We start from the raw sequence: 26770 nt of genomic DNA, 5'->3' as shown, positions 1-26770 counted from the left end.
TTGTTGTTAATTCTACTTTGATTTTGGTAAGGATGCCTGTTGATGAGGACCATTACTGTGTGGTTTTGATAGTAACCATGGAAACGATGGTTTTTATTATGTTTTTTAGAAAACATTACTTGCTGTGACTTAACCATAAATAGGAAAGTATCCCAAAGGGCTCTGAGATGCTGCAGTAGAGGGGTTAAATGACTTTTCCAAAGGGATTTAGGTATCCCAGTGGTGACAGATGGCCATGAGAAAAGGCCAAGTATTTATAAATGTGTAGAATTGCTTCTTTTATAACAAAGGGAATGAGGAGGGTAGAGGAAGAAGGCCTGGAAGCTGCACAGGTAGCACACTTGCTCTGGTGCATGATGGACACATTTCAATATATGGTGGTGACCAAGCCTTTACAAGTCCTTTACAAGTATGCAGTCTTTACCTTCACCTATTAACTGTAATCACTGGATTGACAGGATTTACTGATTACTTTCTGTATGTTGATTCACAGACATTTAATGTAGGTAATGTAGATAATGTAGATACACATAGGGCTGTTTGCTTGCCCTTATTAACAGTAGAAACAATGGTCTGCGAAGGGATTTACTTACGGGGTTGGGCCATGGCAATGGGCCCTTTAAATAGCTGTGTGACTTTTGTCTGTCTATCTGGATTTGATTAAGCACTTTTTTACTCATCAGCAACAAAGTAAATAGGTTTATTGCACTTGAAGAGGCTTCTCAAGTGACAGATTATTGAACTTTCTCAAACTATTCTGAGTGGAATGAAAAATACCATTAAAGGGACAGGGCTTTTCATTGTTCTGGACATTCCTCTTTTAACAACTTTGGCAGCATTAAGGAGCTTTAAAGTGGGAATAAATTATATTGGTATGTTTTAGTTTAAACATGAGTTTAAATGTGATTTTAAGCCAACTTTAAGGCCAGCTCTGTGTAAAGGAGGCCTTAATGGATTTGGGAATGATGCCCAGAGCAAACACAGTGCCTATTTGGCAGAGATTAGCAGTGAGTTAACAGTTTAGTGTTCTACATAAAGGCTAACTAATTACTAAGATACTTAAACTTATCTTCAAATATAGCACTAGCAGTGGCAATTCTTGGCTTTTCCCAACAAAGCCTTTGTTTTGATTGGAGTGAATAGAAAGCCAGCCAACCCCCACCCCGTGTTTTTTTTTTTGAGACATTTGACACTGTAAAGAAAACAATACATTGGAAAATATATAGAACCAGGAGAAAGCAGATGCACCACTTGGAGGAGAAGGGAGGAATTCTCAGTCCATTCCTCAGATATGCATGTGTAGGTGTCCACTTTAAGTGTTGCTATTAACTTCAGTGTCCTGGCTTAGGACAGTCAATCTGAAAGAAATATGGTTATTTCTAAAGAGTGATTAGCTGCTGCTGACAGCCCTGGGTACACAGATCCACCAGCGAGGCTGTTAGGATATTATAAAAAAAGTCTCCACTTCCAACTCTTTCTTTTATATATAGAATATACAGTTGTTGTGGGAGGAGGCTAAAGCACTGCACGCTTCACTTGTAAGAGGAAGGCAGAAATTTACCTATTGGTATAAATAGATACAAGATGGTAATTTGAACAATGACTTCACAAGATTTGAAATGGCTAGTTATCCTTGACTATTTGCTACACAAAAGGTGGGGGGTGAAAAATGAATCTAAGCTCAAATCTTAGCAAAACTAGAGTAGTTTAAAAACAATAAATCACAGAGGATCTGTCAAGCAAGTCCTGAGTGAATCTCTGCATGCATGTTAAGTATCCTCGAGACTTGCACCTACTCAAGGGGAGATTCTGGTGTGCAGCCAGATGCTTGCAAGGAGAGAGTTACTCTGCCAGGGGTTCTTAGACTGCTTGGTATTTTTGGGTGGAATGGTTGACTCACAGTCATACAGTTTAGAATTGGTTCTGTTGAACCAGGTGTCGGTTATCAGGTGTTTGATCACCAGTGGTGAAACCTTGATTGTTATTAGTCCCAAGAACAAGATCTTTTCCACCTCGTTGTGTGCACTAGGCCTTAAATAGGCCACAACGATCAGGCTGGACTGTAGCGAGAGAGGGGGGTGATGGGGAGGGAAAGGAGTGCACTGTCACAACAGTACAAGATAGCCAGGAATGGATGGGATTAATTTAGCAGTTGTTAGATCTTGTCTTTCCTTGTTCTCTGCACTTTACAGAGTTACAAATGCATTCTTTGCAGCCCTCACATCTTGTCATTGGGGAAAGTTTCTACTTTAGGACTGAAAGAGAGCATCTCTGTTGAATGTGTGTGTGTGAACACTACAAAGGATGGATAAGGATGGGGATGGTTAAAAGAAATGCATGTCTTTTTTATTCTTTTTTTTAAATGTTATAGCCAGAGTATAGCTTCCTTGCTTAGCACTGGGAATCTCTCAGGGAACTCAATTTTATGTGTGTTGTGTTACAGGAGGCAAGCAAAACATTATTCAGAGGTGAGTGTACTTGAATATCAAAATGCTCAGAGCCAGTTGGATAGATTTTTATTTCAGAGACTCTCTTTGCTTTTCTCTAACCTTGTTTCTGTTCAAGTTAAAGTGCTAAGGTATTGTAAGAAGGCAGTTGTATTAATGCTATTGCAAGAAGAGAACAGGTGGCCAAGCCATCCTCAGGAGATCCATGATAGAGTGTAAAATATGTAGATTTTAGTTCATCCTCACATCAAAGAAGTTCCTAGCTGCATGTCAGTGTGTTGTGGGCTCACAGACTTTTTTCCTGTCCTCTTGTGAGAGGATGTTTTGAATGCAAGACCCACATAACTAGGGATAAATCCAAGGAAAAGGAAGTCAGATAGAGCCCATTTTCCTGTGTTTTCAAAACACAACACTAACCTCTTTTGCAGAAGAGAAGGCTCTGGGAAGATCTCATTGTGGCCTTCCAGTACTTGAAGGGAGCATATAAACAGGAGGGGGAATGGCTGTTTATGAGGAGATTGTGATAGGACAAGGGGGAATGGTTTTAAACTGAGACAGGGGAGATTTAGGTTAGATATTAGGAGGAAGTTTACCACTCAGAAGGTGGTGACATACTGGAACAGGTTGCCCAAGGAGGTTGTGGATGCCCCATCTCTGGAGGCATTCAAGGCCAGGCTGGATGTGGCTCTGGGCAGCCTGGTTTGGTGGTTGGTAACCTGCACATAGCAGCGGGATTTAAACTAGATGATCACTGTGATTCTGTGATTCTGTGATCATTGTGGTCCTTTTCAACCTAGGCCATTCTATGCTGATTCTATGATGACCCTGGTTGGAGACCTGAATGGCAGCTACTGTTGCCTGAGGGAGTCTTCAAGTTGTCAAAAGGCTCTAATGCTATCTCTCAACCAACAGGCAACAACAGCTATGGTGAAGCATCGTCTATCACATGAGTACCCTCTCTCATAGCCAAGTACCCAGGATAACATGGACCGGACTCATCACGTCTTCATCTCATATATCAGATTTTCCTACATGTTCAGAGAGGAGAGGTCTGGAAAAGGCTGAGTACCAGCAATCTGGATCTATGCAGTTTGAATGATAGTCCAAGGTGCAGAGTCTTTGTCCTTGGTTGACATCTGAAGGGGTCTATGGTAGAGCAGCGCATTTATGACATTTATTCTTTGGTTTCCTTGTAGCGTCTTTGGAACCAGTGGGATTTTTATTGAGGACTAATCACCGCAGGATTCACGGCCACTTTTCTCTGGAACAGTTTCCAAGCTGTGTTTCTTTGTTTGTAGGCCATTGCCCAGACCTCCACCACCATGACCTCCACCATCCCTGCTGCAACAGAGGCCTACACACGGACTCAGTACTGTAAGTGGCCGTGCGAGTGTCCGAAGTCCCCACCTCGGTGCTCAGTAGGAGTCAGCCTTGTCACAGATGGCTGCGATTGCTGCAAGATGTGTGCCAAGCAGCGTGGAGAGAATTGCACTGAGGCTGATACCTGTGATTTTCATAGGGGCCTGTATTGTGACTACAGTGGAGACAGACCTAGGTACGAAATAGGAGTATGTGCACGTAAGTGATGTACATATATTTTTGACTTAGATATACACTGGCAGCTCCTCTCTGTCTGAGCTGAAATTTATCTCATTAAATACCTGACTGTAAATTCAGTGGCTCCTCCATTACTCCTCCATCCTCTTCCATTTCCTTTCTGTCTTTAGTCTTGCGGTAGCTGGCTGGATGAGGAGGAATGGCAAATGAATTCTTGCATTTTGAGTTGCTGCATCCACAAGCAAGAAGTAACCATCATTTGAAGGCCTTCAGGTTTGCAAGTAGATGATTCTACATTCCTTGTAACAGGAAGAGGTTCTATAGTGGGTTGTGAATGTAGGAAGTGCTGTTGTGCAACTGTCTTTAAAGACAAGAAATATTGGGGTCTGGATGAAAAACATGCTGATGGAAAGACTTATTCCCAATAATGGTTTTCAAAGAAGAACAGCACATTTTTGTAGCATACACAGAATAACAACTAGAGAAGCTATGTTATGGGAGCTAGAAACTTAAACTGTGATTTTTAAGATTAGAAAGATCCAAGATAAAGAAAAGAGGATATAGGATCATTCAGATGTTTTGTCTGGTGTGAACATGGTATCTTCTTGGGAGGTCTGCAAGAACAGGTTAGGTAAACAACAATATCAGTTCAGCTGGCCCTGCAGTTGGAGAGAAAAACAAGCTGGAGGTTGTCTCTTCCTCAGCCTTCCTAAGCTTCTTTGGAAGACTTCACATTGCATTGTGTTTACTTATCTAAACACTTGTTTTCTTAGTTGGATTTCACAATTTGTAGTCCTCCCATAAATCCCAAATAATTACTACACTTGTGGCAATAACAGTGTGTTGTAGGAGGAGCTACAGCTTGTCCTGTGAGGTCTAAAAGGATTCCCCATCCAATATGCTTTCACATCCCCTATTATCATGAAAATATATCCCCTAATTTGTGACATTTTTGGTTATATGGTGAGGGGCATGGTGGTGTGCACAGCTGAGGGACATGAGAAGCTAGGTCTTTCCATGATTATGAGGTAAAACAGTTTATCTCTGACTACAACAAAAAGTTGTGGTTACCCTTGCTTTCAGCATGTGGGTGGATGCAGATGACAGGATGTGCTGACACGTTCTTTTCCATGCACTATGTTGTACATAGGCTGCATCCCTCCACTCCAAATACACCAGACTCTCACTGGCTATAGGGTGACTGAAGGCAAGGGTGGAGCCCTGAGTTGGGGGTTCGGGGGCTAACTGTTGTGAGGAATTTGCTATGTAGCTGGATGCCAAAAACTCTAGCTCTAGAGAATCCAAAGCGTAGAATCATAGAATGGTTTGGGTTGGGAAGGACCTTTAAGACCATCTAGTTCCAATCCTTCTGCTGTAACAGGAACACCTCCCACTAGATCAGGTTGATCAGTGCCCCATCCAGCCTGGCCTTGAATGCCTCCAGGATGGGGGAATGCACAGCTTCTCTGGGCATGCTTGACTTACAGGAACAATAGGATTTGTGGAAAATAAAGATCCTGAATGATCTTGGAAGCAGAATCTGGAAAAGAAATATGGTGGAAATTCAGAGTGTATCTGGACTAGCATGCTGATGTATGTCTTGGACATCAGATAGGAGCCTGTTGAGAGTCACTACAGCTCTCCTTGTGTTGCTGGATTTTCTCTGTACTGTAGCAGGGATACAGTGGGGTGCAGAACACACATCCAGATGGAGAAGTAGGTTTTGTGCATATAAGGATGGGAATTGTGAAGTACCCCCCATTCGCTCATCTTAGATGCAGTCTGTGTGCACAGTCTGTGTTTGGGGTTGTTTTCACAGTGAACTTCTTGATGGATGTGGACTTTAGGAAGCAGAGTTAGCACAGTTCTGGAGGAGTGTCCTTAAAGCAAATAAAAAGATACCAGGGAATACAGAATTTTCTTGAAATATAATCTGTGTGCGCAGCCAGAAATGTGTGCAGCAGAATCCTCTGCTTTGGCTCCAACAATGAGTAAACCTTCAATATAAAGGCTGAAGCATCATTGCAGTTGGAGCTAAGCACAATCTGGTTCTGTGCTTCACATTCCAGCAAGTATATTTATTTATTTATTTTCTATGTGTGTAGAAGAAAGGATTTGTGTTTGATCTTTTCATTCCACTCATTCTAAAAATAGGCAGCTTTTGAGGATTTTAATCCAGCATTTCAGTTTGTGCTGGCCCTGAAGCACAACCGCACTGCAGCTCCATTTCCAACCAGACTTAAAACTTGAGCAAACTGATCTCTGGGTGCACACTGCCTCCGTGTGACCAAACAGGAAACTGAAGCTTCAATTTACTATTTGATTTCTCCCACCGATTCCAAATAATTGTCCATGCCTTCAAAATTAAAATTGTTGCTCTGCATCTTATTGCCTGAATCAATGAGATTCCTATTCAAGGATAGCAAAAAAAACTTGATCATCCATGCTTTTATTTACAAATATGCATCAAATGATATTTTTCATAACATTATAGTGTTTTTCTTAATTTTCCAAGGAAATTGTTCTGTGATAAACTCGGTGGGATCGACTTCCCTAATACAGTAATCCACTCTCATTTTAGGTGCTCCTTTGCTATCTCAGCTCTCTTCCTACTGCTGCTTTGGAAGGGTACAAGTGTCAACCACATCTGTATTGCACTGAGACTGCATGCAATCCTCTCTTATTTCTCAGAAATTATCAAATTTCACTCAGTTTCAGTTTTAATTAATTGGGTTGTTCCTACTGTGAATAGCTTCTAATAGTTTCGTTCAGCCTGCCATGAAACGATCATTTAAGTGAGAATTTGTGCATGAAACATTTTATTTTATACCATTTTTTTTTTCATGAAGCATTATAGGATTTATTTTTTCAGTGATTCGGAATTTAAGGTTTCTCAGATGGTGTGACTACATTTGTCTCAGCATCATGCTGAACACTGCAGCCCTGACATGTCCCTATGTTGCCTCCTTTTGCTCAGAGAGCAGCTTGGTAAATCACAGAATTGCAGGGCTTGGAAGGGACCTCTAGAGATCACAAGTCCTACCCCCTGTTAGGGGGGACCCTACAATAGATAATGCAGATAGGCATCCAGATGGATCTCGAATATCTCCATAGAAGGAGACTCCATAATCCCTCTGAGCAACCTGTTCCAGTGCTCTGTCACCCTTCCTATAAAGGTCTTCTGCTGTTAGTATGGAACTTCCCATGTTCAAGTTTTAAGCCTTTGCTCCTTGTCCTATTGCTACACACCACTGAGAAGAACCTAGGCTCATCCATTTGCCTCTTACCTCCCTTTAGATATTTATAAACATTTATCAGATTCCCTCTCAGTCTTCTTTTACCCCAGCTGAACTGACCCAGGTTACTCAGTCTTTCCTCAAATGGGAGATTCTCCAGGCTCTTTATCATCTTTGTGGCCCTCTGCTGGATCCCTTCTAGGAGATCCCTGTCTTTTATGAACTGAACCAGGTATTCTAAATGTGGCCTTACTAGGGCAGAATAGAGGGGAAGGATCACCTCCCTTGCCTGCTGGCCACACTCTTTTTAATGCACCTCAGAGTGCGTTAAAAGGAATACATTAACACAGTTCATTGACAGCATTATTGTAATGGTGCTTTGTGTGTCTTTTTCTTCTCTCCTTTCAGAGATTGTCGGTGTAGGATGTGTCCTCAATGGAGTCAGATATAATAATGGGGACACATTTCAGCCCAACTGCAAATACAACTGCACATGCATTAATGGGGCCGTGGGCTGCATTCCCATGTGCACAAACTCACGCCCGCCCCTTGTCTGGTGCCCGAACCCAAAACTGATTAAGATGGCAGGGAAGTGCTGTGAGCAGTGGGTTTGTGATGACTCCAAGAAAATCAGGAAGACTTCTCCACGTCACATCTCTTCTGCAGGTATGGTGAGAGTTTGGTGGATGTCTCCTTAGTAATCAGGGAACTGAACCATAGCATCATATAATCAGTAAGGTTGGAAGCTGCCACTACAATCATCTAGTCCAACCATCAACCCATCCCCACCATGCCCACTAAACTGTGTCCCTCAGTGCCACGTTTCTCTACATTTCTTGAACACCTGCATGGACAGTGACTCCCCCAGCTCCCTGGGCAGCCTGTTCTACTATGTCACCACTCTTTCTGAGAAGAAATTAATACCCTAATACCCAACTTGTATCTCCCCTGGTATAACTTAAGGCCATTACCTCTTGTCCTGAATTGAAGTCAGTGTCAGCAACAAGATTATTAGTTTGCACTGTCTGGCCTGGCAGGTGTCTTGTATTTGTGTGAACAAGGCACAGACACTCTTAGATGACTTGTAGTGAAGGACAGGACATGTATACAGCAGTGGGGTGCTTTACCTCCTGAGCAGGAACGTGAGATTGATCAGACATGCTTGTGTGACAATAAACACACTGCTGGCACTTGTAAGATGTCACAAGTCCTTTTTACTTCACCATTTTTTCTCTGTCTGGACCTCTGAAAAGCAAAGTGATCTCATTTTAATTTGATACTGAGAGTTTCTTTCTGGCTGGTACTGCATTAGTAATACATTTTTAAAGCCCCTTAATAGTCCCAAACTCAGATATGCTTTGAAATATTGTGGTGAAAGGTTCACTAGAAATTTTAGGCAAAAATGTCTTTGTATCTCTACAGGTTTTTGCAGTTATGTTCACTTGGATCAATGTCATTATTCACCTTATGTTATGTATCATATAAGGTATCTTTTTCCCTCACACTCACATTCACAGTGAGGATCATATAGTTCTCTGAACAGATGTGGTACCATTTGCCACTTGCATGGTCTCTAAATCTTACAGTGTGTTTCCATTGCCGTGTGTCATACATTTATCCTCATGACATTGTGAAGCAATGTACAGGCATGAGTCACGTCATTCCACAGAATATGTCACAAAAGTAGAGCTCAAGGAGACACAGGTTGTTTGCAGTAGGCCAGGGAACTTGGTTATTTTTCCATTGATGATACATACATTTTTTCTCCATCCTTGGACCGTATGCTTGTTGTACAAAAAATAAAAATAAAAAAAATCATAGAATATCCTGAGTTCGAAGAGACCCATAAAGTATCATCAAATCCAACTCCTGAAAAATCTTTAGTCTCTTTTCTGTGGATTAAAACCACCAGATTTTATCACTCACTTCTGTCCCTGGTATCTCTCAGCTGCAAAGTAGATCCAAATTTAAAGCATCTCTTACTGAAATGTGCCTTTTCTCTGCATGGACTATGGCATACAAATGGGCATAGCACAGCTTTCCCTGCCTAACTTTTTATCTTAGAAGTAGAAGTAGGGTTATCTTTTATTATATTTGATTTAATTATTAAAATAGCATTTTAAAATTGATAGCTAGTATTATAATGAGCATGCTCAGCACAGCTGAGTTTCTACCAGAGCCATGCTGTGAGCTGCAGACCAGTGGGGACTTTTACAGAGACTGTGAAGGAACCTGACCTGAGGTCGATGGCTCCTTTCAAAACAGAGCCCACCCTTTTCTAAGCGGTTCCCAAGTTCCTTGTGAGCTATTCAAGCTGCTCTTCCTTCCAATGAAAGGCGGTGGCTGCTTCCCAGACCTCTCAGCCATACAGCAAAGACTGTCAGCAACTTTCTGCTACAGGGAATCAATTGAATGGACTCAGAAATCATAACCCTTCATGGTGCGATCAGACCTCATTACTTCTCTGCACCAACTTCTGTGATGAAGTGTTTGCATTGTGATAGCACCTGGGGGCCCAGACAAGGACCTCCTTGTGTGAGGCTGTAAAGAGAAATAGAGAAATCAGCTCCGGCCCCAAGAGCTCGCAGTGCTGGAGGGGCTGACACAAGTAGGTCAGTGGCAAAGGGGGTGGGATGGGGAGGTAAAAAAGCAAGCGGAGCTTCGTGGGGATGCTGAGCTGCTCCGTTGTGATTTAATTATTTGGGTTAGTGGCCTGAATGGGTAATGAGCTTGAGCAAGGGTGTGTAATACAGAAAGCTGCCTGGCTGAGTAATATATGATAATCTGTTCCCTATAGCATACGAGGGGGAGGATGAAGCCTGGCAGAAGAACTGCATCGTTCACACCTCACCCTGGAGTCCCTGCTCAAAGACCTGCGGGCTGGGCATCTCCACCAGGATTTCCAACGACAACGACCAGTGCCGGCTGCTGAAGGAAAGCCGCCTGTGCAACATGCGGCCCTGCGAGGTGGATATCACCAAGCACATTAAGGTGGGGACCACTTCTTCGTGCTTCCCTTGAGCTTTGTCTGGACATGAGGCCAGCCTTTGTTTGCTAGTGTGCTGGCCTCTGAGAACTGCACTTCTGAACTCAGAGGCCATTAGTGAGCGCACGCGGACTCACTGTGCTGCAGAGAGGTCAAAATGTCCCCTCCTGTGCTTTCACATGCTGGAATGAAAACCTTCCCCTGAGAGCTTTAACTTTATCCAAAAGCTCCTTACAAGGAAAAGCAAGCCAAGCCTGCTCTGCTCACTGCTGGTGTAGGCAGATCTGAGGCTCAGCTAGCAGAAAAGTGATGCTGCACTGCTGGTCCTGCCTATAAATTGTATTTTGCAAGTATCCTACTTGCAGCTTCTGGATTCATGTTTAGATGTGTCCACCTGTCACACCTCTAGATCCAGTCTGTAAAACACTTTTAGCAGCTTCATAGAATCATAGAATCATTAAGGTTGGAAAAAAAATGCTAAGATCATCTACTCCAACTACCAACCCATCACCATCACATCCACTAAACCATAAACCTCGGCGAGGTGGTTTTCATCTCCCTGTGTCAGTTTGAAGCAATGAGTATTAATCAGTCTCTTTTTCTGTTCCCTGATTTAGCCTGGGAAGAAGTGCCTGGCTGTCTACAGGGCCAATGAACCCATGAACTACACTATCTCGGGATGCGTGAGCAAAAGTCCTTATAGACCCAAATATTGTGGTATCTGCACAGACAACAGGTGCTGCACACCCTACAAGTCCAAGACTATTGAAGTGAGGTTTGAGTGCCCAGATGGAACTGAGATTTCCTGGAAAATCATGTGGATCAATGCTTGTTTTTGCAACCTGAACTGCAAGAACCCCAATGACATCTTTGCCGACTTGGCTCATTACCACGATTACTCTGAAATTGCTAATTAAATTGGCTGAATGCTGGAATTGACCCATTGCTCTGATTTTACAGAGGTTTTAAAATAAAAGGAGAATCTTTCATCCAATGCCAATGTACAATTTGTTTTTTCCTGAGTTAGGATGTTAAATTTCCTTGTTTTGCCACACTGCTTTTAGAGAGGCTTTGAACAAGCAGGGTTTTCAACTCTTAACAGACCTCCATCCATTAAGAGTAGCCAGAAATTCTTCTAAGCAGACTCCAGGACTTAAATAACAGTCTTGCTGGCACTGGAACTTATTAGCCCAGCAGTTTCACTGTCCAAAAGAAAGAGCATTACACTTGTATGAGAGCAAAAGTATGGCTGTCAGGAACTTAGACATGAGCTTGAGACATCTTTACTATTGTTTCTTGAATAATATAATCTAATATGAAAAACGAGCATTATTATATGTAATTTATTTTCCCCATAATACTTCAGCCTTTGATGCTAGTGACCCTCTGTACTTGACCTGTTCTCTGTCACACACAGAGAACAGTCCCAGGAAATTCTCCTCTGTCATTCTCCCTTAGATCCCACTACTATGGATCCATGGGAAGACCTTTAGGAGAAGAATGTTCCTCTGTGCTGTCCCTGTTTCACTGCACTAGTATAGGTAAAAGATCCTCTGTGCTCCACACTTCTTGAGCTCCTATTTATTTCCTGGGGAATCTTGTGCCAGAGTTATTTTCACAGTTTTGCTACCAGCTCTCATCTTGAACAGCCCGAATGCTCTGAATCCAAAATGGCTACTCCAGAGCTCATGCCTACAGGACAGAGTCTCTTGCCCACTTACACTTACTCCCATAGGTCAGTGTTGCAGACCTTGAGGAGAAGCTGTAGAGAGTCAGATGAGAGATGAAGAGAAACACCTGTGGTAGAGGAAAGGCATTACATGCATGTGTTAGTCTTCCCATTAGCTCTGTGGATGAGTTCATATGAAAGTAGAGTTTCTGGCATAACCAATGATACATCAGTCACAAATGGATTGCTTTTTAGAATAAAATGATGTTTAAAGTGGTTTCACACTAGAATATTAGGTAAGAGTAAAGCATATTCCTGTTGTTACCATTTCAGACAACACACTTCTTGTCACCAAAGTGTACTGGAGTCAGTTTTTTGAGAGCTAGTTGTAGGTACAGATCCCATACACCATGACCGGTTCACCAACTGCTTCGCTTGAGAGAGCAGAGCAGTAGAAATACATTTCTGCATGGGAAACTTCAGTGTCTGCTTGTGAATTCACTGGTGACACAGGAGAACCACTGAGTGGACTGGGGCCTGGACCCACAAAGGTCTGAACTTCAGTTGATAAGCTGTTTGAAATTAGTCATTTGTTTTGCTTTAGTTACAAATAGCAAGTTGTCTGTCTTCATCCTGATAAGCTAGAGGAAGCTAGACCAGTTCCCAAGAGACATCAATCTTTCTGACTAATGATAAATTAATGTTTCTTGTGAGTAGGATGAAAATAATGCAATCTGTAGGTAAAAACATACAGGAAAAATGCTGTAAATCTTCAAAACTCTAAACTTCAAGAGCAGTGTTATGTACAAGGATTTGATGTGTACATTCTCCCATAGAGATAGCATATTCCTTAATCCAAACCTCAACGCAAACTGAAGCTCAACTTTTGCAAGACTGGGCATGTCACATTTTAAACATCATCTCTTGGAAAAATGGTCAGTGAGGACATAAGAAAAGGAGACTTCAGCCAAGAAGTTGGCAATATTTTCCAAAAGATGGAATGGTTTGCACTGAGGTTCTTGATAGAGAGGTCATCCCAGGAACTCAGTAAGATTCCCTGAATATGATTTGGACCATGTTCTAGATTTGGACTATGTATATGTATATATACATGTGTGTGTGTGTACATATATACATACATACATATATGTTTGTGCATATCTACATAGAGGGTGTATATGGGAATATGTATATATTTGTCTTATATACATGCACACATATGATGCTGCATGCAATATTTTACATATTTTATATATGGAACATTTATGAACATGTCCATGAATATATATGTATATGATTATGTATATATATTCCTATCATGAAATACACGGTGCATAAAACAGAGTGTGTATATAACATATTTCCATGTACAGTATGTCTTTCTCTCATACAAGTACAGGTAGAGAAAGAAAAAATAGGGTGAATATACAGACCCAAAGCTATGGCAGTCAATACCCTTGCTTAGCTTTGCAATTAGCTAACATGTAACCACCACTGCTGCAGTGGCTGAACCACACAGATTTCATTGAGAGATAAAAGAAGCTATTGTAAGCTAATGCATGACCAACAGCTCCAGTGTGTGTTGGCTTTTAGTGAAGTGAATGCCTAGAAACCACAGATCTCCCCCTAAAAACCCAAGATGTTTCTGTTTCTGTCATGGTTTCCTAAGGGAACAAGGCATATGCATTTGTTTATCTATTAGTCACTCCGTTGGTAGCAAATGTCAAACGAAGTAGACAGAAGAGTAAAGATCTGAGAAGCATTCTCTTTCCTGAAATAAAAAAAGAAATGAGACAGCAGGGAAGAGGAGAGGACCAGCACATTGCTCCTACCACACTTGTACACATCTGCCAGGAAGCCAGCGCAACTATAGGGATGGCCCAACCACAACAGCAGCATTAAAACATTTTGAACACATCTGTCATTTGGAAATGAATCGCAGTGGTGAAGGAAGTGCTGAAGGTATCCAGGTGGGAAGTAATGGCTATTACCCTTCTCTAAAGGAATTTCTGAGTCACTGGACACGGATCTATAGGAAACCAAGCACCGTTAGCTTTGCTGCTGGTGGTGCAACTGCTTTTCTGTGCAGTGACGATGGATGGGATGGGTAACTCTTTTAGCCAATGCACCTGACTTGCAGTTTATGGTGCTTTAAAGCTCCTTTGTTTTAAGGGATGATGTTTACAGGAAGATTAGTGCTAGGGTTAAGACCTCTAGGTTTGGTTCACTGGCTCTCTCTGAACTTGAGCAAGTCATGTAACTTTACAAAAGTAGCTTTGGGATTACTATTTACATAAGCTGAGGAGCAAGGCCTTCCAAGACCTTGGAGGATTCAGCCCTCTGCTTTGCTTATCCTCAGTCCTTCATTAGCCAGGCCAGAACAAAGCTATAGTGTTTGTTGCCTTTAGTGAGGGTGAAAACTCTTCCATCAACAGGAACTGATGATCACTTTGCATCTGTACTGTGCCTTGCACAATGGGCCCAGGTCTCTGCTGGGACCTGAAAGTGGTGTCATCATCCAAAAAAGCAACAATAATACCATTGTGGAGATGTCAGGCTCTGAGCTGGTGCCAGACCCATTTGGTGCAGCACTCCAGAAACAGGCTTGAAAAAAGATGAGAGTGAGGATTTTGCAATGCAGACTAAGCTGAGACTGTTTGACCCACACCCTGCCCATAATGATCATAATGTTGGCCTTGCAGACTGGGAGAAGGATGGAGTATGAGACTCCGATGCAAATGGCAATGCTCCAGTACCCATAGCCCTTTGTTTACCATAGTAAACAAAGTGTCTATATGGCAGCTCAAGATGCTATGTTTGGGAACTACTCCTTGAAGGATGGAAAGAAACAAGCACGTAACTTACAAGATGTCTTTGAATGGAGCTTTGACTAGAATTTAAAACACTATTTCAGCATGCATTCAGGGTGTGGTGCAGTTGCTTCATTTTTAATGGATTCACAAGGACTGTGCTGTATATATGTCATGCGTCAGGACTGCAACACTCAAATTCTGAGTCATCCAGTGAATTAAACCCTGTGGGTTTTTTTCCCCATTTTTTTTTTTAATGAATTTTAAGATAAGCAGTTTATTACATTGATGGAAATGGAAATCTCTCATTAACTGCAAGCAAGCAAATATCCAAACAAATACATTTTCAGACTGCTACTTCTTTATTTCAGCAGTCCTGCAGAAATATTTCTGTGAGCTTCAGATGCTGAAATATATGAAGAAATAATAGGAAAAATAGATTGGTTTGGTGTGTTAGTCTGAGTTACATGGAACCATGGTGAGGTTATGTGGGTGGCATGTTGCTGCTGTGATTTTAATATATTAAATAATCTCATAAGTGGCAAATGGTTAATGAATATATGACTGACACCTCATTTAGAGGCTTAGGCAAGCAAAAAAAGGTGAAGTATGCTTACCATGGATGTTTCTTTTTCCTTTTCCAGTCTCCTCATCTGACCAGCATCCAGGTGTGAGCTTGCAATTTGTGACAAAGCCCTGAGCTGTAGGATCTGTAAAAAATGAAAATAAAGTAGTAAGGAAAAGAAAGATGTTCTGAGGGGAGTTCCTTCAGTGTGAATATTTTGGCAGCTTGGGAATGCCAAGTGTTCCCCAGCTTACATGTTCTCATTTGCAGGCCTGTTTCTGGCTCTACTGGCTCTACTGGCTCTAGAGTTTTTTCTTTCTTTGTTGTTTTTTTCTTCTTCTGAAGTATTCTTATTGGACTTGGGATAGCTTGTGTAGGCTCTTCAGCAAAGTCAAGTGTTTTAATCAACCTGCCTAAGCATAACTTTTTTGTTATCTCTCTTAAGAAGCTATAATAATCTGTTTGCAACAGCCATATGGACACAAATGGTTTAAACGAGGTTATTAAAAACAAGGAGAAACACATTTTAATTAAAGAATCATTGTTCCATACCCCAGCTCACATGCTCGCAGCTAAGCCCAGAAAATATTCCATCATTTACTGCTAGGAAAGTTAAATTGTCATCATATTAAGATTTTCAGAATTTTCCTACAAATCTAAAGGGGATTTCCTGGTCCAGTGGGAACTTAAAACACTTTCCAGGACTTGCGGGACTTGCTTATGCCTACTGGAGCATTAGGTGAGAAATCAAGCTCCTCCCAGCCTTCTTCTTCACTATACCTGTTTGGATGTGAAAGGAACTCCTCTTCAACTTAAACACATTTCAGCAAGAGACTTCAGCAAAGGCAACACATTTCCTACAGAAGTCCCATCTGGCTGATGCTTATTCTGCTTGCATGTCTGTCAGCTTCCAAGCATACCGCCTTGCATGGAGGGCACCCTGGTTGCTTTCTCAGCCACTGTATTTGGACTAGCTTGGGAAAACCATTGCCTCCTAAGCACTTTCCAAATCAAGTACTGACAGCCATGGTGGGCTCTACTGCTATGAGATTCCCCACAACCAAAGCCCAACCTGAGCAGTGGAGAGGGAATGACTGTGGGATTAAGGTTTAGTGCTGTCAGCTGGTAGTAAAGAAGTGAGCCTTCTTGAAGTTGTTCCTTAGTTGTCATTAATATTAAATGAAACCACATTGCAATTGGTTGAGCAGAGACTTTTCCCAGGTGGGGAGATGCAAGTGTAGGTGTGAGGTAAGGCAAAGAGACCAAGAGGAGCCTCACTGGTGTGTGATGGGCTGGGTGGCACCATTCCGTGGGGCAGCTTCAGCAGGTCCTACTAAGATGAGTGTCAATGATGTTTTACAGCTGGGTAACACCACTGCTGTCACACACAAAGCCCTGTCACACAACAGGACCACTGTGTGGGTTGGAACCTCGGCTTGGCAGCTGCACTTGCCCTGTACACCTTGCTGCTTGCAGGGGCATGCACACACACACAGCCGAAGACTGCCAGTGTAGTCAGTAGGACCAAGGTGGTGTTTGTCCCTCTGTTCTCAGCTCTGGTGAGCCCCATTTCTGTGTTTAGATTTGAGCTTCTCTCTATGGGAGGAACATTGAGGCCCTGGAGCATATCCAAAGAAGGGCAACAAAGCTGTGAATGGTCTACAGCACAAGTCTTATGAACAGCAACTGAGGGAACTGAGATTGTTCAGTCTGGAGAACAGGAACCTCAGGGGAGACCTTATCTCTGCAGTTCCCTGAAAGGATGCTGTTGTAAGGCCACGATTGGGCTCTTCTCCCAGCTAACAGTGATAGCACGAGAGGTGATGGCCTCAAGTTGCACCAGGGGAGGTCTAGGTTGGTAAGGCACTGGAAATGGCTGTCCAGGGAAGTGGTGGAGTCACGGTCCCTGGAGATATTAAAAAAAAGGGGTAGATTTGGCACTGAGGGACATGGTTTAGTGGGCATGGTGGTGGTGGGTTGATGTTTGGACTAGATAATCTTAGTGGTCTTTTCTAGCCTTAATTCAATGATTCTATGAAATCCAGGCTGCTAGCAGTCTTACATTCTTCCAAGAGCCGTTAGTTATGGCTGTAGGGTGTGTACAGAGCTGCCCTAGTTCTCACTGAGTGCAATCGCCCAGTAAAAAGCTCTTCCCTGCCCCCAGCACTCTTCACGCACTGACCTTGACCCGAATATCATAATCCACTTCAGCCACAAGGAATAGCAGTGCATGGCGGGTCACCCAAGGACTGTTTTCAGCTCTGATGTGGGTCACGGCTCACCAGAGTGGTGGTGACTGCATTAGGTGCTGTGTGGGAAGGAAGAGCTTCCTGTAACAGCTTTCCCAACCTTTGGTCTCTTCTGGGGTTGCTCCATGATGTTTGTGTCCAGTGCCTGATGTACACAGGGTGAGGGCTGTGAGGGCTGCTTCTCTAATTACCGTCGAATAACAGCTCTGCTCTGGCCCCCGGTAGCTGCTGGGTAAGCAAAAGATCCCCATGCTGGATTGCAAGGAACAGACATTGGACTGTTTGGCAGTTGCAATCAAAAGCCTTTTTTTTTTCTTTCTCTTTCCCCAACACTGGTCAGCAGCTGTGTTGTTTATAGGATGAATGGAGCCCTTAATGAAGCAATAGATAGAAACAGTGAGAGGCTGTGTCTGTCTGTTGCAAAGGGCTGAGGGGGAAGGGCTGATCTCCTGAAATACCCTGACATCCTTTCTTTTGGTTATTTAAACATCAGACACAGCAGTTATCAGCTATCAACATAAAGCCTATATTTGGCTCAGTGGAAACACTAAATCCACACATCAAAACAGCTGTTGATATGTACGGATCCAGAGAGACTTACAGGTCCAGTGAACGTGGGATAGCACAACACAGTACAAAACAGTGCAAAACAAAAGCAGACGGCATGTGGGAAGAGGGCAGACCGAGTTACTTGTGAGATTGCTGAATGTGAAAACAACAGTGTGTTACTGGCGCAGCACGGATTGCAACAGACACGAAAACAGACAGGAAGAGGATTCCAGCAATGGAGAGAAAAATAAGCAGCTTTTCTATAAACTGTTTCTTTTCCTCCAGCTCAGTCCATCGCTTGCAACACGTGACATTAATCATAAACCCCCCAAATGCATCTAGGTTAAAGTTTCCAGCTGTTTGGTCTCCAGAGACTTTTAAATAGAAAAGCAGCATCCTTCAGCACAAAAGTCCTGTGTCGCTCATGCAGTATTGGCACATCCACTTCCACTCTTGCTCTGCAATGACAGGGTGGGGGAAGGCTTTGCTGAAGTTTAACTGATCTTTGCATAGTAGATGCTGAGGCCCATGAAAAGGTGGAAAGAACTCTGATTTCAGCAATTACTCTATGATTCTACGAGAGGTTCTGAAGAGCAGTTAGGAAGCCTGTTGGTCCTTCTGCTCTCAGTAACCTCAGGAGCACTATGAAAGTTGAATTGTTTATATTCCGGAAAACTCCTGTTATCTAATCAGAATTTCCTCTCTGCCATAAGGCACTCCTGGCTCCTTAGAGGCCACCCTTGAGTACTAAGTTTTGGGCCCCTCACTACAAGAAAGTCATCGAGGCACTTGCAAGCTGTAGGAGTTGGCTATTTTTATTTTTTAATGAATTTTCATAAACCTGCAAGCCACTTGCATCTCTTCAGGTTAAGCACCAGTAAAGGATGCCCAGTACTGCAGGCAAAAAGGAGCCTTAACTCCTTTTAAAAGGTAAAGCACCACTTCTCTGTAAAGCTCTCCAGGATTTCTGTACAGGTACACACTGTTCCTTGCCAGATGAATACTTTTTGTTGCAGAGCTGACATTTATAGTGGTCCTAGCAACTCCCAGCTGCTGAGAAGTGCTCACAGATCCCTTTGTGCTACAAGAAGGATTGGATGCATTCCTCCCTGTTTAAAAAAACTAAAATGCTTAGGCTTTGACAGACACACCATGGTGTCCTTGTGGAAGGAATGATTAGCCATTCCCAGAAAAGCTCACAGAAGAACATAACTTTGCCCTTCTTTTGTAAGATGTGTTGGCACATGTTATTCCCATTTTCACTGGCAGTGGCATAGGCTGTGGTTGACCAAACCAACCTCCATTCTGGTAACACTCCAGTAACAACTGCTGAATAATCACATTTAGTGAGACATGGGCTCAAACATGACAAATATTTGCTTTTGTCTCTTTGTATCACAGCATTTTCCGAAATACAGGAAGAGCATCAAAATTGTTTCAGCAAAGCCACAAAATCCCCCTATCCCTGAAACTCCCAATATGTTACAATGGTGCCTAGGTAAGAGGGTGGTGAGGTGTTAGAACAGGTTGCCTAGAGAGGTGATACATGCCCTGTGCTCCTGGGGACACTCAAGCTCAGGCTGGATGGGGCTCTGTGCAACCTGCTCTAGCTGTAGGTGTTCTTGTTTATTGCAAGGGATTTGGACTAGATGACCTTTAAGGGTCCCTTCCAACATAAACTATTCTGATTCCAAGAGCACCAGTGTACATAAAACCAGTCTGCCAGCACCCAGATTGGCATGAGAAAGCAAATTTATACTTCTGCTTTAAGGACAGAAATAAAACAGTGCTTTAATTATTTCCTGCATCTTCAGATTCCTCTTTCTTTTATGTTTGGGGTTTTCTTTCAAAATTATTTGGAAGAGGGGATCCCTACTGTTTTAATGTGAGATTCAAAAAAGAACAGTACTTAGAAACACAGAGAGGTAACTGCAAGGCAGTCAACAGACAAAAATACCTCCAAAGGCAGGTTCACACACCCAGAATTCAAAAGCCTCAAAGGCTGAGGAAAGAAAGGGTGCAGTAACGAAGACACCAATTCCTGTGAGAAAGACAGGATTGTATAGAAACACAAAATCATTAAGGTTGGAAAAGACCACTAAGGTCACCTAGCCCAACCATCAACTCATCTCCACCATGCCCATTAACTCTTCTCCCTCAGTGCCACATCTCCACATTTCTTGAACACCTGTACGGACTGTGACTCTGCCACTTCCCTGGGCATCCAGTGCCTCACCACTCCTTCTGAGAAGAAATTATCCTTTAGTATTTTGAACAGCCAGTAACACTTCATACCAGAATGTTTCGTGTTTTCTTAGTATAAATACTACACTGGAGTGGGGAGAAAAAAAAAAAAAAAAAAAGCTCAGAGCATGAAAGTAGGGAAGGGCAGGAATGGGAGAATGAGGAAAAAAGATTTCATTTCTACAAAGGAGTGACAAGGAAAAAGCTCCCATTAAGCAAGCTTGTTGTACTCCTGGTAAAAGATGAAGACACACGACACTGCAAAGTTACAAATTTATTTGTTTTGAAATAAATACAAATACTTCATTAAGAAACTTTTCTTGATAGACTTTACACAATAGCTTTATTCTCTCTTGAAATTGTCTGTTCTTCCCACAAACCATTACAGATATCCTACACGAGAGCTGAGTTAGTCAATATAAAGTAATCTAGATGGCATTCCTCTGAACAAGCAATCCCAAAGTATTAACATCTGCCATTTAACTGCATGGTCTTTGAGTTTCCTTGTTTATGCAAGGGCTGCAATGCAGCAGGTATGCACTCAGTACTCAGGAAATCCCATCCTGTTGAAGGACAAACTTAAGGACATCCAACTATGAAAATCTGACTGGCAGAAAGATATCAAATCACCAACATCAAAAGAAGTAACCCAAGGTATCGGGCAGCTACTTAAAGATGCAGAACCAGCAGATCATTACATTTACAAAGTCATTAAACACTGTATTTTGCAGTTACAGTACTGTTGCTCCATCACTTTCTCAAATATGCTTCCCAGCACCAGTGAGATCTCAGTTTCAAATCTAGTAATTAGCCATAGTTGAATGTACAGTATTTAATTACATGCCATTTCACACTTATTCATCTCTCCTGACAAAGAACAGCTGGATCTGGCTGTGCTTACAGATTCTGAATGTCTTTCAATTGTGCTGGACGCAAAAACTTGAGCTGCAGACATAGGAAGCTGTCTGAAGTAAAAATCAATCTGCTTTTGCTTTCCTGGCATGTATGGCTACCCTACTTTCTCAGACTACACCATTTTTTTGCAGCACTATAAACCCTTTGGCCCAAGATCCCAAAGAGGAGATGCTTCCTTGCTTATAAAATTTAATCCTGTCCTCACTTGGCTAAGCAGATTTTAGGGTCTAGAAAGGGGGAAAGAAAGGAAGACTGGACCTAGATCTCAAAAAAGTGAAATAAAAAAAGCTTAAAGATTTAGTTCATCTTAAAGTCACATTAAATTTGTCTATTTTAGTAGTATATTATTATGTGTAGGAAAACTAATGAATTAGAAGGCCTATAAATGCACGATACATTAACTTCTCTATCATTTGAAGTCAAGCTATATACAATGCATTCAACTCCAGCTTCAACATGAGGCCATAACACATTTGTTTCCTTTTTTTTTTTTAAAAAAAAAAAAAAAAAAACAAGCCATCCATAATAGTGATTTTCTCCCTCTCTTTGAAGCTCATCTCAAATTGTGCCAGTTACTTCAAGAGAATTAGAGATAAAGGGGCAAGTAATTGATTTTGAAGAAGAATATTAAGCAAGTCTGGTTTGACTCTGAAGTGTTTACAACCATATCGGCTTTTGGCAAGTTTCCTTTTGAATTTGGCATCCACTGAAGGAGGGCAAAATAGCAGCAACTGTCTGAGTTACAAGAGTAACAATAGAGCAAATGAGATGCTTCTTTTCTTTGGTCCCCATCAGACCCTGGAGAACAGAGCTCATCCTACAGAATAGCTTGAGATTAATACCAGTTATGTTTTTGTGATACACAAGGGGCATCCTTTATTTTTTCAAACTGTGACCAGTTTAAACCTCCCTCACACGCTTAGCAGGACACTTCCATGGACTTGGGGCCTGATTGCTCAGCATTGCTGGCTGAATTCGGCGTCAGCTCGATGCGTGTGTCTGTGTGGGAGCGGTTCCTGGAACCCTCCCCAGTGTGGGATCGGCTCCGAGTTCCCTCCCCAGTGTGGGACCGGCTCCTCATGCCTTCCCCAGTGTGGGACCGGCTCCTCTGTCCTTCCAAGGAGGTTACGCTGGAGCCAGAAGCAGTGCGGGACCTCATCAGCCTGGTCATGCTAGCAGAGGGCACTGGAAGAATCACAGAATCACAGAATTATTAAGGTTGGAAAAGACCCCTAAGATCGTCTACTCCAACTGTCTGACTTTCATTAATAACTTGCTGTCTAAGCTTGGAAGAAAGCCTTGCCTTACTTCCAGCCCTAACTACCCATCATGTTGAATACAGTATTCAAGGTAGCTTCACACATAGAAGTTAAAGCACTGTTTTTACCATGTGTAAAACCCCAAGTTCCTGTTCCTTATGGAGGCAGTTGAGTTTGCTGGAGAGTGCAAGTTCGGCAGTGAAAGGACTGCTGCTTCAGACTCCGCTTGAATGGAGTCACCACTATGCCATCTTAACTTTCAGGGCTTGGAGAGCAAAATGGAAGATGAAAGGAAAGGACCAAATGTTTCCCCTGTAGCCAATACAGTAGATCACCTGCAAACCTGTGCTGGGATCCACATATCACACATCTGACCAAAAGCCTCAGAGATATTTTGCAACTTTGTGAAACGCTGCCTCCTGCACTCTTTGGTATGAAGCCGTTTAGTTTAAGGATATCTTCATGCATCCTCTGAAACACAAAAGCATCCCTTCCTCAACCTACTGGTCATTAAAGAACTGACAGAATAGTATGAATAATGATTATAGGAAAACATGGATTAGATGAGATGCCTGGGAATTACATACAGTTAGTCAGATAAATAAAGAAAGGGCAAAAGAACTTCACCTTTATTTTGGAGAATTACTTTGCAACAGAAAACTATCTACAAAGCTTCCTACTATCTGATGAGATGATTTGGACTCAAAACCCCTCTCCAAGACATTGATGGTAGTCTTTTTTTTTTCCCTCTTGCAAATGCATGTCAACAGGGAAAAGACCAAATATCTGTGATCAAAAGGCCCTCTGAATACTTAGATGCCCAACATACTTGATAGCTACAGGAACCATTCCAATACCAATACTTACTGTATCCCATTCCCTGAACAAAGTATTTGAAAGCTTCTGCAAGTTTTGCAGGCTGTAAGAAAAACAGAAGATTACTGTACACAGTGATCAGCAATTTAGTTATATTACAGTATGGTAGATGCCACAGATGTCTGACCTTCATAGGACATATTAAGTATTTTCTAGGTTCTTCTGAATTCCCCTGAATTTTTCATTTACATGAGGAAATGCCACTATTGCCCTCCCTCATCTGCTTCTCTGCCCCACTGTATTAACAGAAGGAGACAAGCATTTGAGAATGACATTTTTGGATAAGTGACTGTAAGTGGTCTATGCCCAGTCCAAACTTTACTAGTGCAGTTATTTAGGCAGATGAATCAAAGTAAAACAACTCGCCTCATATGAGGCATTTCATACTGGGTCCAAATCAGCAGAGAACAAATCCAAGCAGTGAGAGTCAACAGTTACCTCTACAGGGCAAAATCTAAGCGGAAATATCCAAGCACAATTGTATGACTGATGATCTTGCAGTATTTTTCTTTGCTGATAATGCACCAGCCAGATCAGCCTCTACCTCAGTTACTCAGTTTGCAAATACTGCTAATATTTTTGGCATAGTTTTTTCCTGAATGAATGCAAAGAACGGAATCTATCACAGCAGCAAAGTACGGACTGAACCTGATTTATAGGTCAGCATTTTTAGTGAAGCAGAACTAGAGCATAAGTACGTTTTTAACTTTTCCAGCCTGGTTTCACGATCAGTCCCCAAAATTGTACCCAAACATATTTCAGAAATTCCACTTCATTCTCAGTCAAGTCAGGCCAGTGTACATGAGAACACGGCATTGTTATTCCCTGCCTCCCCCCTTCCTGATCTGTACTAAAAATAGTCCAAGTAAAAATTCAGCTTGAAAATGCTAGTGCACAAGCCTTAATCTATGTTAGCTTAGTAGACAGGCATAAAATAATATCTTTTCATTCCCACATCAAACCTTTTCTTGGTTAAGACTTAATTAGTGGAAACAATAACCCCTTCTATTCTTAATTCTGAGCTTTATTGGTCTTTAAAGAAAAAAAAGCTGAGATGACCAATTGACTCAATTATTCAAGTAATCATAACCACCCTTTTGGCTGAAATTTGGGAACAGCAAGTACCCCGGAGGAAAACACCCATTTGTTGCAACCTGGCACACTTCAGAACAGGATTAGTAGGATTTCCGTCAGCCAAATCATACCTGGGAAACTTGAGGGAGCCCACCACAGTCAGCCATCTGAAATGAGGATGAGAACAGTTAGAATATTGCCAGAGGAACTCATTTGTGCTCAGGATACACTAAAATGACCTTTTTAGCTATCTGGCAGGAAAGCATTTCCTTTTCTTGTACGAGTAACACACATGTAGAAGAGTGCACTAAAGCAAGTAGCTGAGCATTCATGAAAGCAACGACTGCACCCCAGAAAACCTCTGAAGCTATTTGACCCTCAGGCAAAGCATCAGCTAGAGCTACAAATAAATGTTTTTGATAAGAAGAGATCACTTTCTTAGAAACTAGCCTGATAGTCCTGGTTACATCTCCAGTTCTGAATTACAGTAATGCGATGCAGTATTGACCTTAATGACAGGGGAGAGAAAACAACTGCCTAAATCTCAGAGGTGAGGTAAAAACACTTGCTGAGATTGTGGATGGCAAGCATCAGCCTGACTTGCAAAGGGAAGCAGAGAAAGCCAAATTAGAAAGCTATCTTGAGTGCATGCAATATTTTTGGAGCACTTCATTTTTCCTGCCACTCCACCCCTCGACGTCATCCCAACAAAAACAGTTCTGTTCCAAGGAACACCACAAGCTGAAAACAGCTGAGTTGTGAATTACAGGAAACCCCAAATCCTATTTAGGATTAATTAGCAGCAAAACAGGCCTGCAGCAGGTTCTAGCATCAGTCGTATCCTTGGATGGGCAAAGGCTGGTCACTGACAAGTGTTAGAGACAGTGTCAGATTTTTCCTTAGGATAAATCTGCCATGGCCATGTAGTAGGTCAGAGTTGGAACTCCCCAACATTAGGAGGAAAAATAATTTAAAATATAATTGCCTACTATCATTTCCTCTGGAGAGTTTAATAAAGAGAGGTCGTTAGAATTTCCCAGTAGAAGGATGACCAAGTTTGTGTCAACATTTGTGTGCTATTATAATCATCATACTTTAAGCATCATTAATGAGTTAGAGATTGCATCCATACTACGAATGCCAAATACCAAAGACTACATGATTCTTTGCAGTTTTGTTGGCTCAACTTACCAACTTTTTTGGAAAATACAGAAGTTATTTCCAAATATAAATTGTCCTGCATTGTGTCTGCACAGAAGGCAGGATGTCAATACTACGCGAGATAGATCAGTTCCCTACTCATCTTATAAATTTGCTGAGGTGCAGAGGAAAATAGAGTGGGTTGTTTTCCATTTTCACCCCTCTGAAGCCCTTTTCAAACACCAGCTCTGCCAGCTCTGGTCAGATTCATTATGGGTATGTGAAACACTGAGCATTCTAAGTCTCATGTCTGGTGTTCTAGAATAGAGGGGCTGTGAGGTTCCCTGTTGTTAGCACTGACAAGAAGCTCCCAGCTTGTTTTATCCCAATAGAATATTCACAGAAGCGTAGAATCATTTGATTTGGAAGGGACCTTTAAAGGTCACCCAGTCCAACTCCCCTGCACTGAACTTGGACACCTACAGCTAGAGCAAGCTGCTCAGAGCCCCATCCAACCTGACACTGAATGTCTTCAGGAAAGGAAGGGGCAAGCTACATCTCTCTTGGCAACCTGTTCCAGTGTCTCATCACCCTTCTTGTAAAAAAGTTTTTCCATATATACAGTCTAAATCTTCTATTTTAGTTTGAAACCATTTCCCCTAGTCCTATCACAACAGACTCTGTTAAATTATCTGTCCTCATCTTTCTCATAGACTCCCTTTTATTATCCTGAAGGCACTACCCTTCCACATCAGAAATTTCACTGTGCCACCTCTACTGCGTCGCAGTGGTCTGGCTCTTTCAATTAATCCATTATATTTTAAATAAGGAGAATGTGAAGTTTAAAAGAAACAGCTCTTATTACCTTCAGAAGTGTTGTTCTTGTTGGGTCCAGCTTTGAATTGCATTCAACCTATGTGAAAGAAGTGCAGGGTAAGGCATGGTAACAAGATACAAAAATATGAACTGCTTGCTGAAAACATTGGTTTCTGGCTTAATGCAGACTAACTTTGGTACCTTAGGCTTCTGCATAAAGACAATACATATATACTATATATAATCTTATTGTATACAGCTGAACAAGTGTCAGTTCACATTTACAACTGTATTCTTTGCCATGCATAAAACAAATCCATTAGCTAGGGCTTGTGATTTTTTTTTTTTTTCACGTGTCTGGCACTCTTGTGGCAACAA

At 42.0% G+C, this 26770-nt stretch overlaps 2 protein-coding genes across 4 annotated transcripts in view; one reads left to right on the top strand and one right to left on the bottom strand.

The window, feature by feature from the left end:
- The window catches only part of CCN4 (cellular communication network factor 4), a 40347-nt gene extending 26604 nt beyond the window's left edge, over positions 1–13743 (top strand). The window contains exons 2-5 of one of the 2 annotated variants that reach the window (XM_048939796.1): positions 3746–4025; positions 7649–7906; positions 10038–10231; positions 10844–13738. In XM_048939796.1, the coding sequence (XP_048795753.1) occupies positions 3746–4025; positions 7649–7906; positions 10038–10231; positions 10844–11143 (1032 nt within the window). In that variant the 3' untranslated portion in view covers positions 11144–13738. Of the gene's footprint in view, positions 1–3745; positions 4026–7648; positions 7907–10037; positions 10232–10843 lie in introns of those variants that run through there. The other variant, XM_048939797.1, reaches the window with a different exon arrangement.
- Positions 13744–20571: 6828 nt separating this feature from the next.
- Positions 20572–26770, bottom strand: part of NDRG1 (N-myc downstream regulated 1) — a 342384-nt gene continuing 336185 nt past the window's right edge. For both annotated transcript variants that reach the window (XM_048939708.1, XM_048939707.1), the window contains exons 13-16: positions 26442–26489; positions 24568–24603; positions 23354–23405; positions 20572–22412 (exon numbers count right to left, since the gene is read on the bottom strand). In XM_048939708.1, the coding sequence (XP_048795665.1) occupies positions 22147–22412; positions 23354–23405; positions 24568–24603; positions 26442–26489 (402 nt within the window). In that variant the 3' untranslated portion in view covers positions 20572–22146. The remainder of the gene's footprint in view (positions 22413–23353; positions 23406–24567; positions 24604–26441; positions 26490–26770) is intronic.

This window comes from Lagopus muta, chromosome 3 (assembly GCF_023343835.1).
Source record: "Lagopus muta isolate bLagMut1 chromosome 3, bLagMut1 primary, whole genome shotgun sequence".
Lineage (NCBI taxonomy): Eukaryota > Metazoa > Chordata > Aves > Galliformes > Phasianidae > Lagopus > Lagopus muta.
This window is presented reverse-complemented; position numbering and strand designations above follow the sequence as displayed.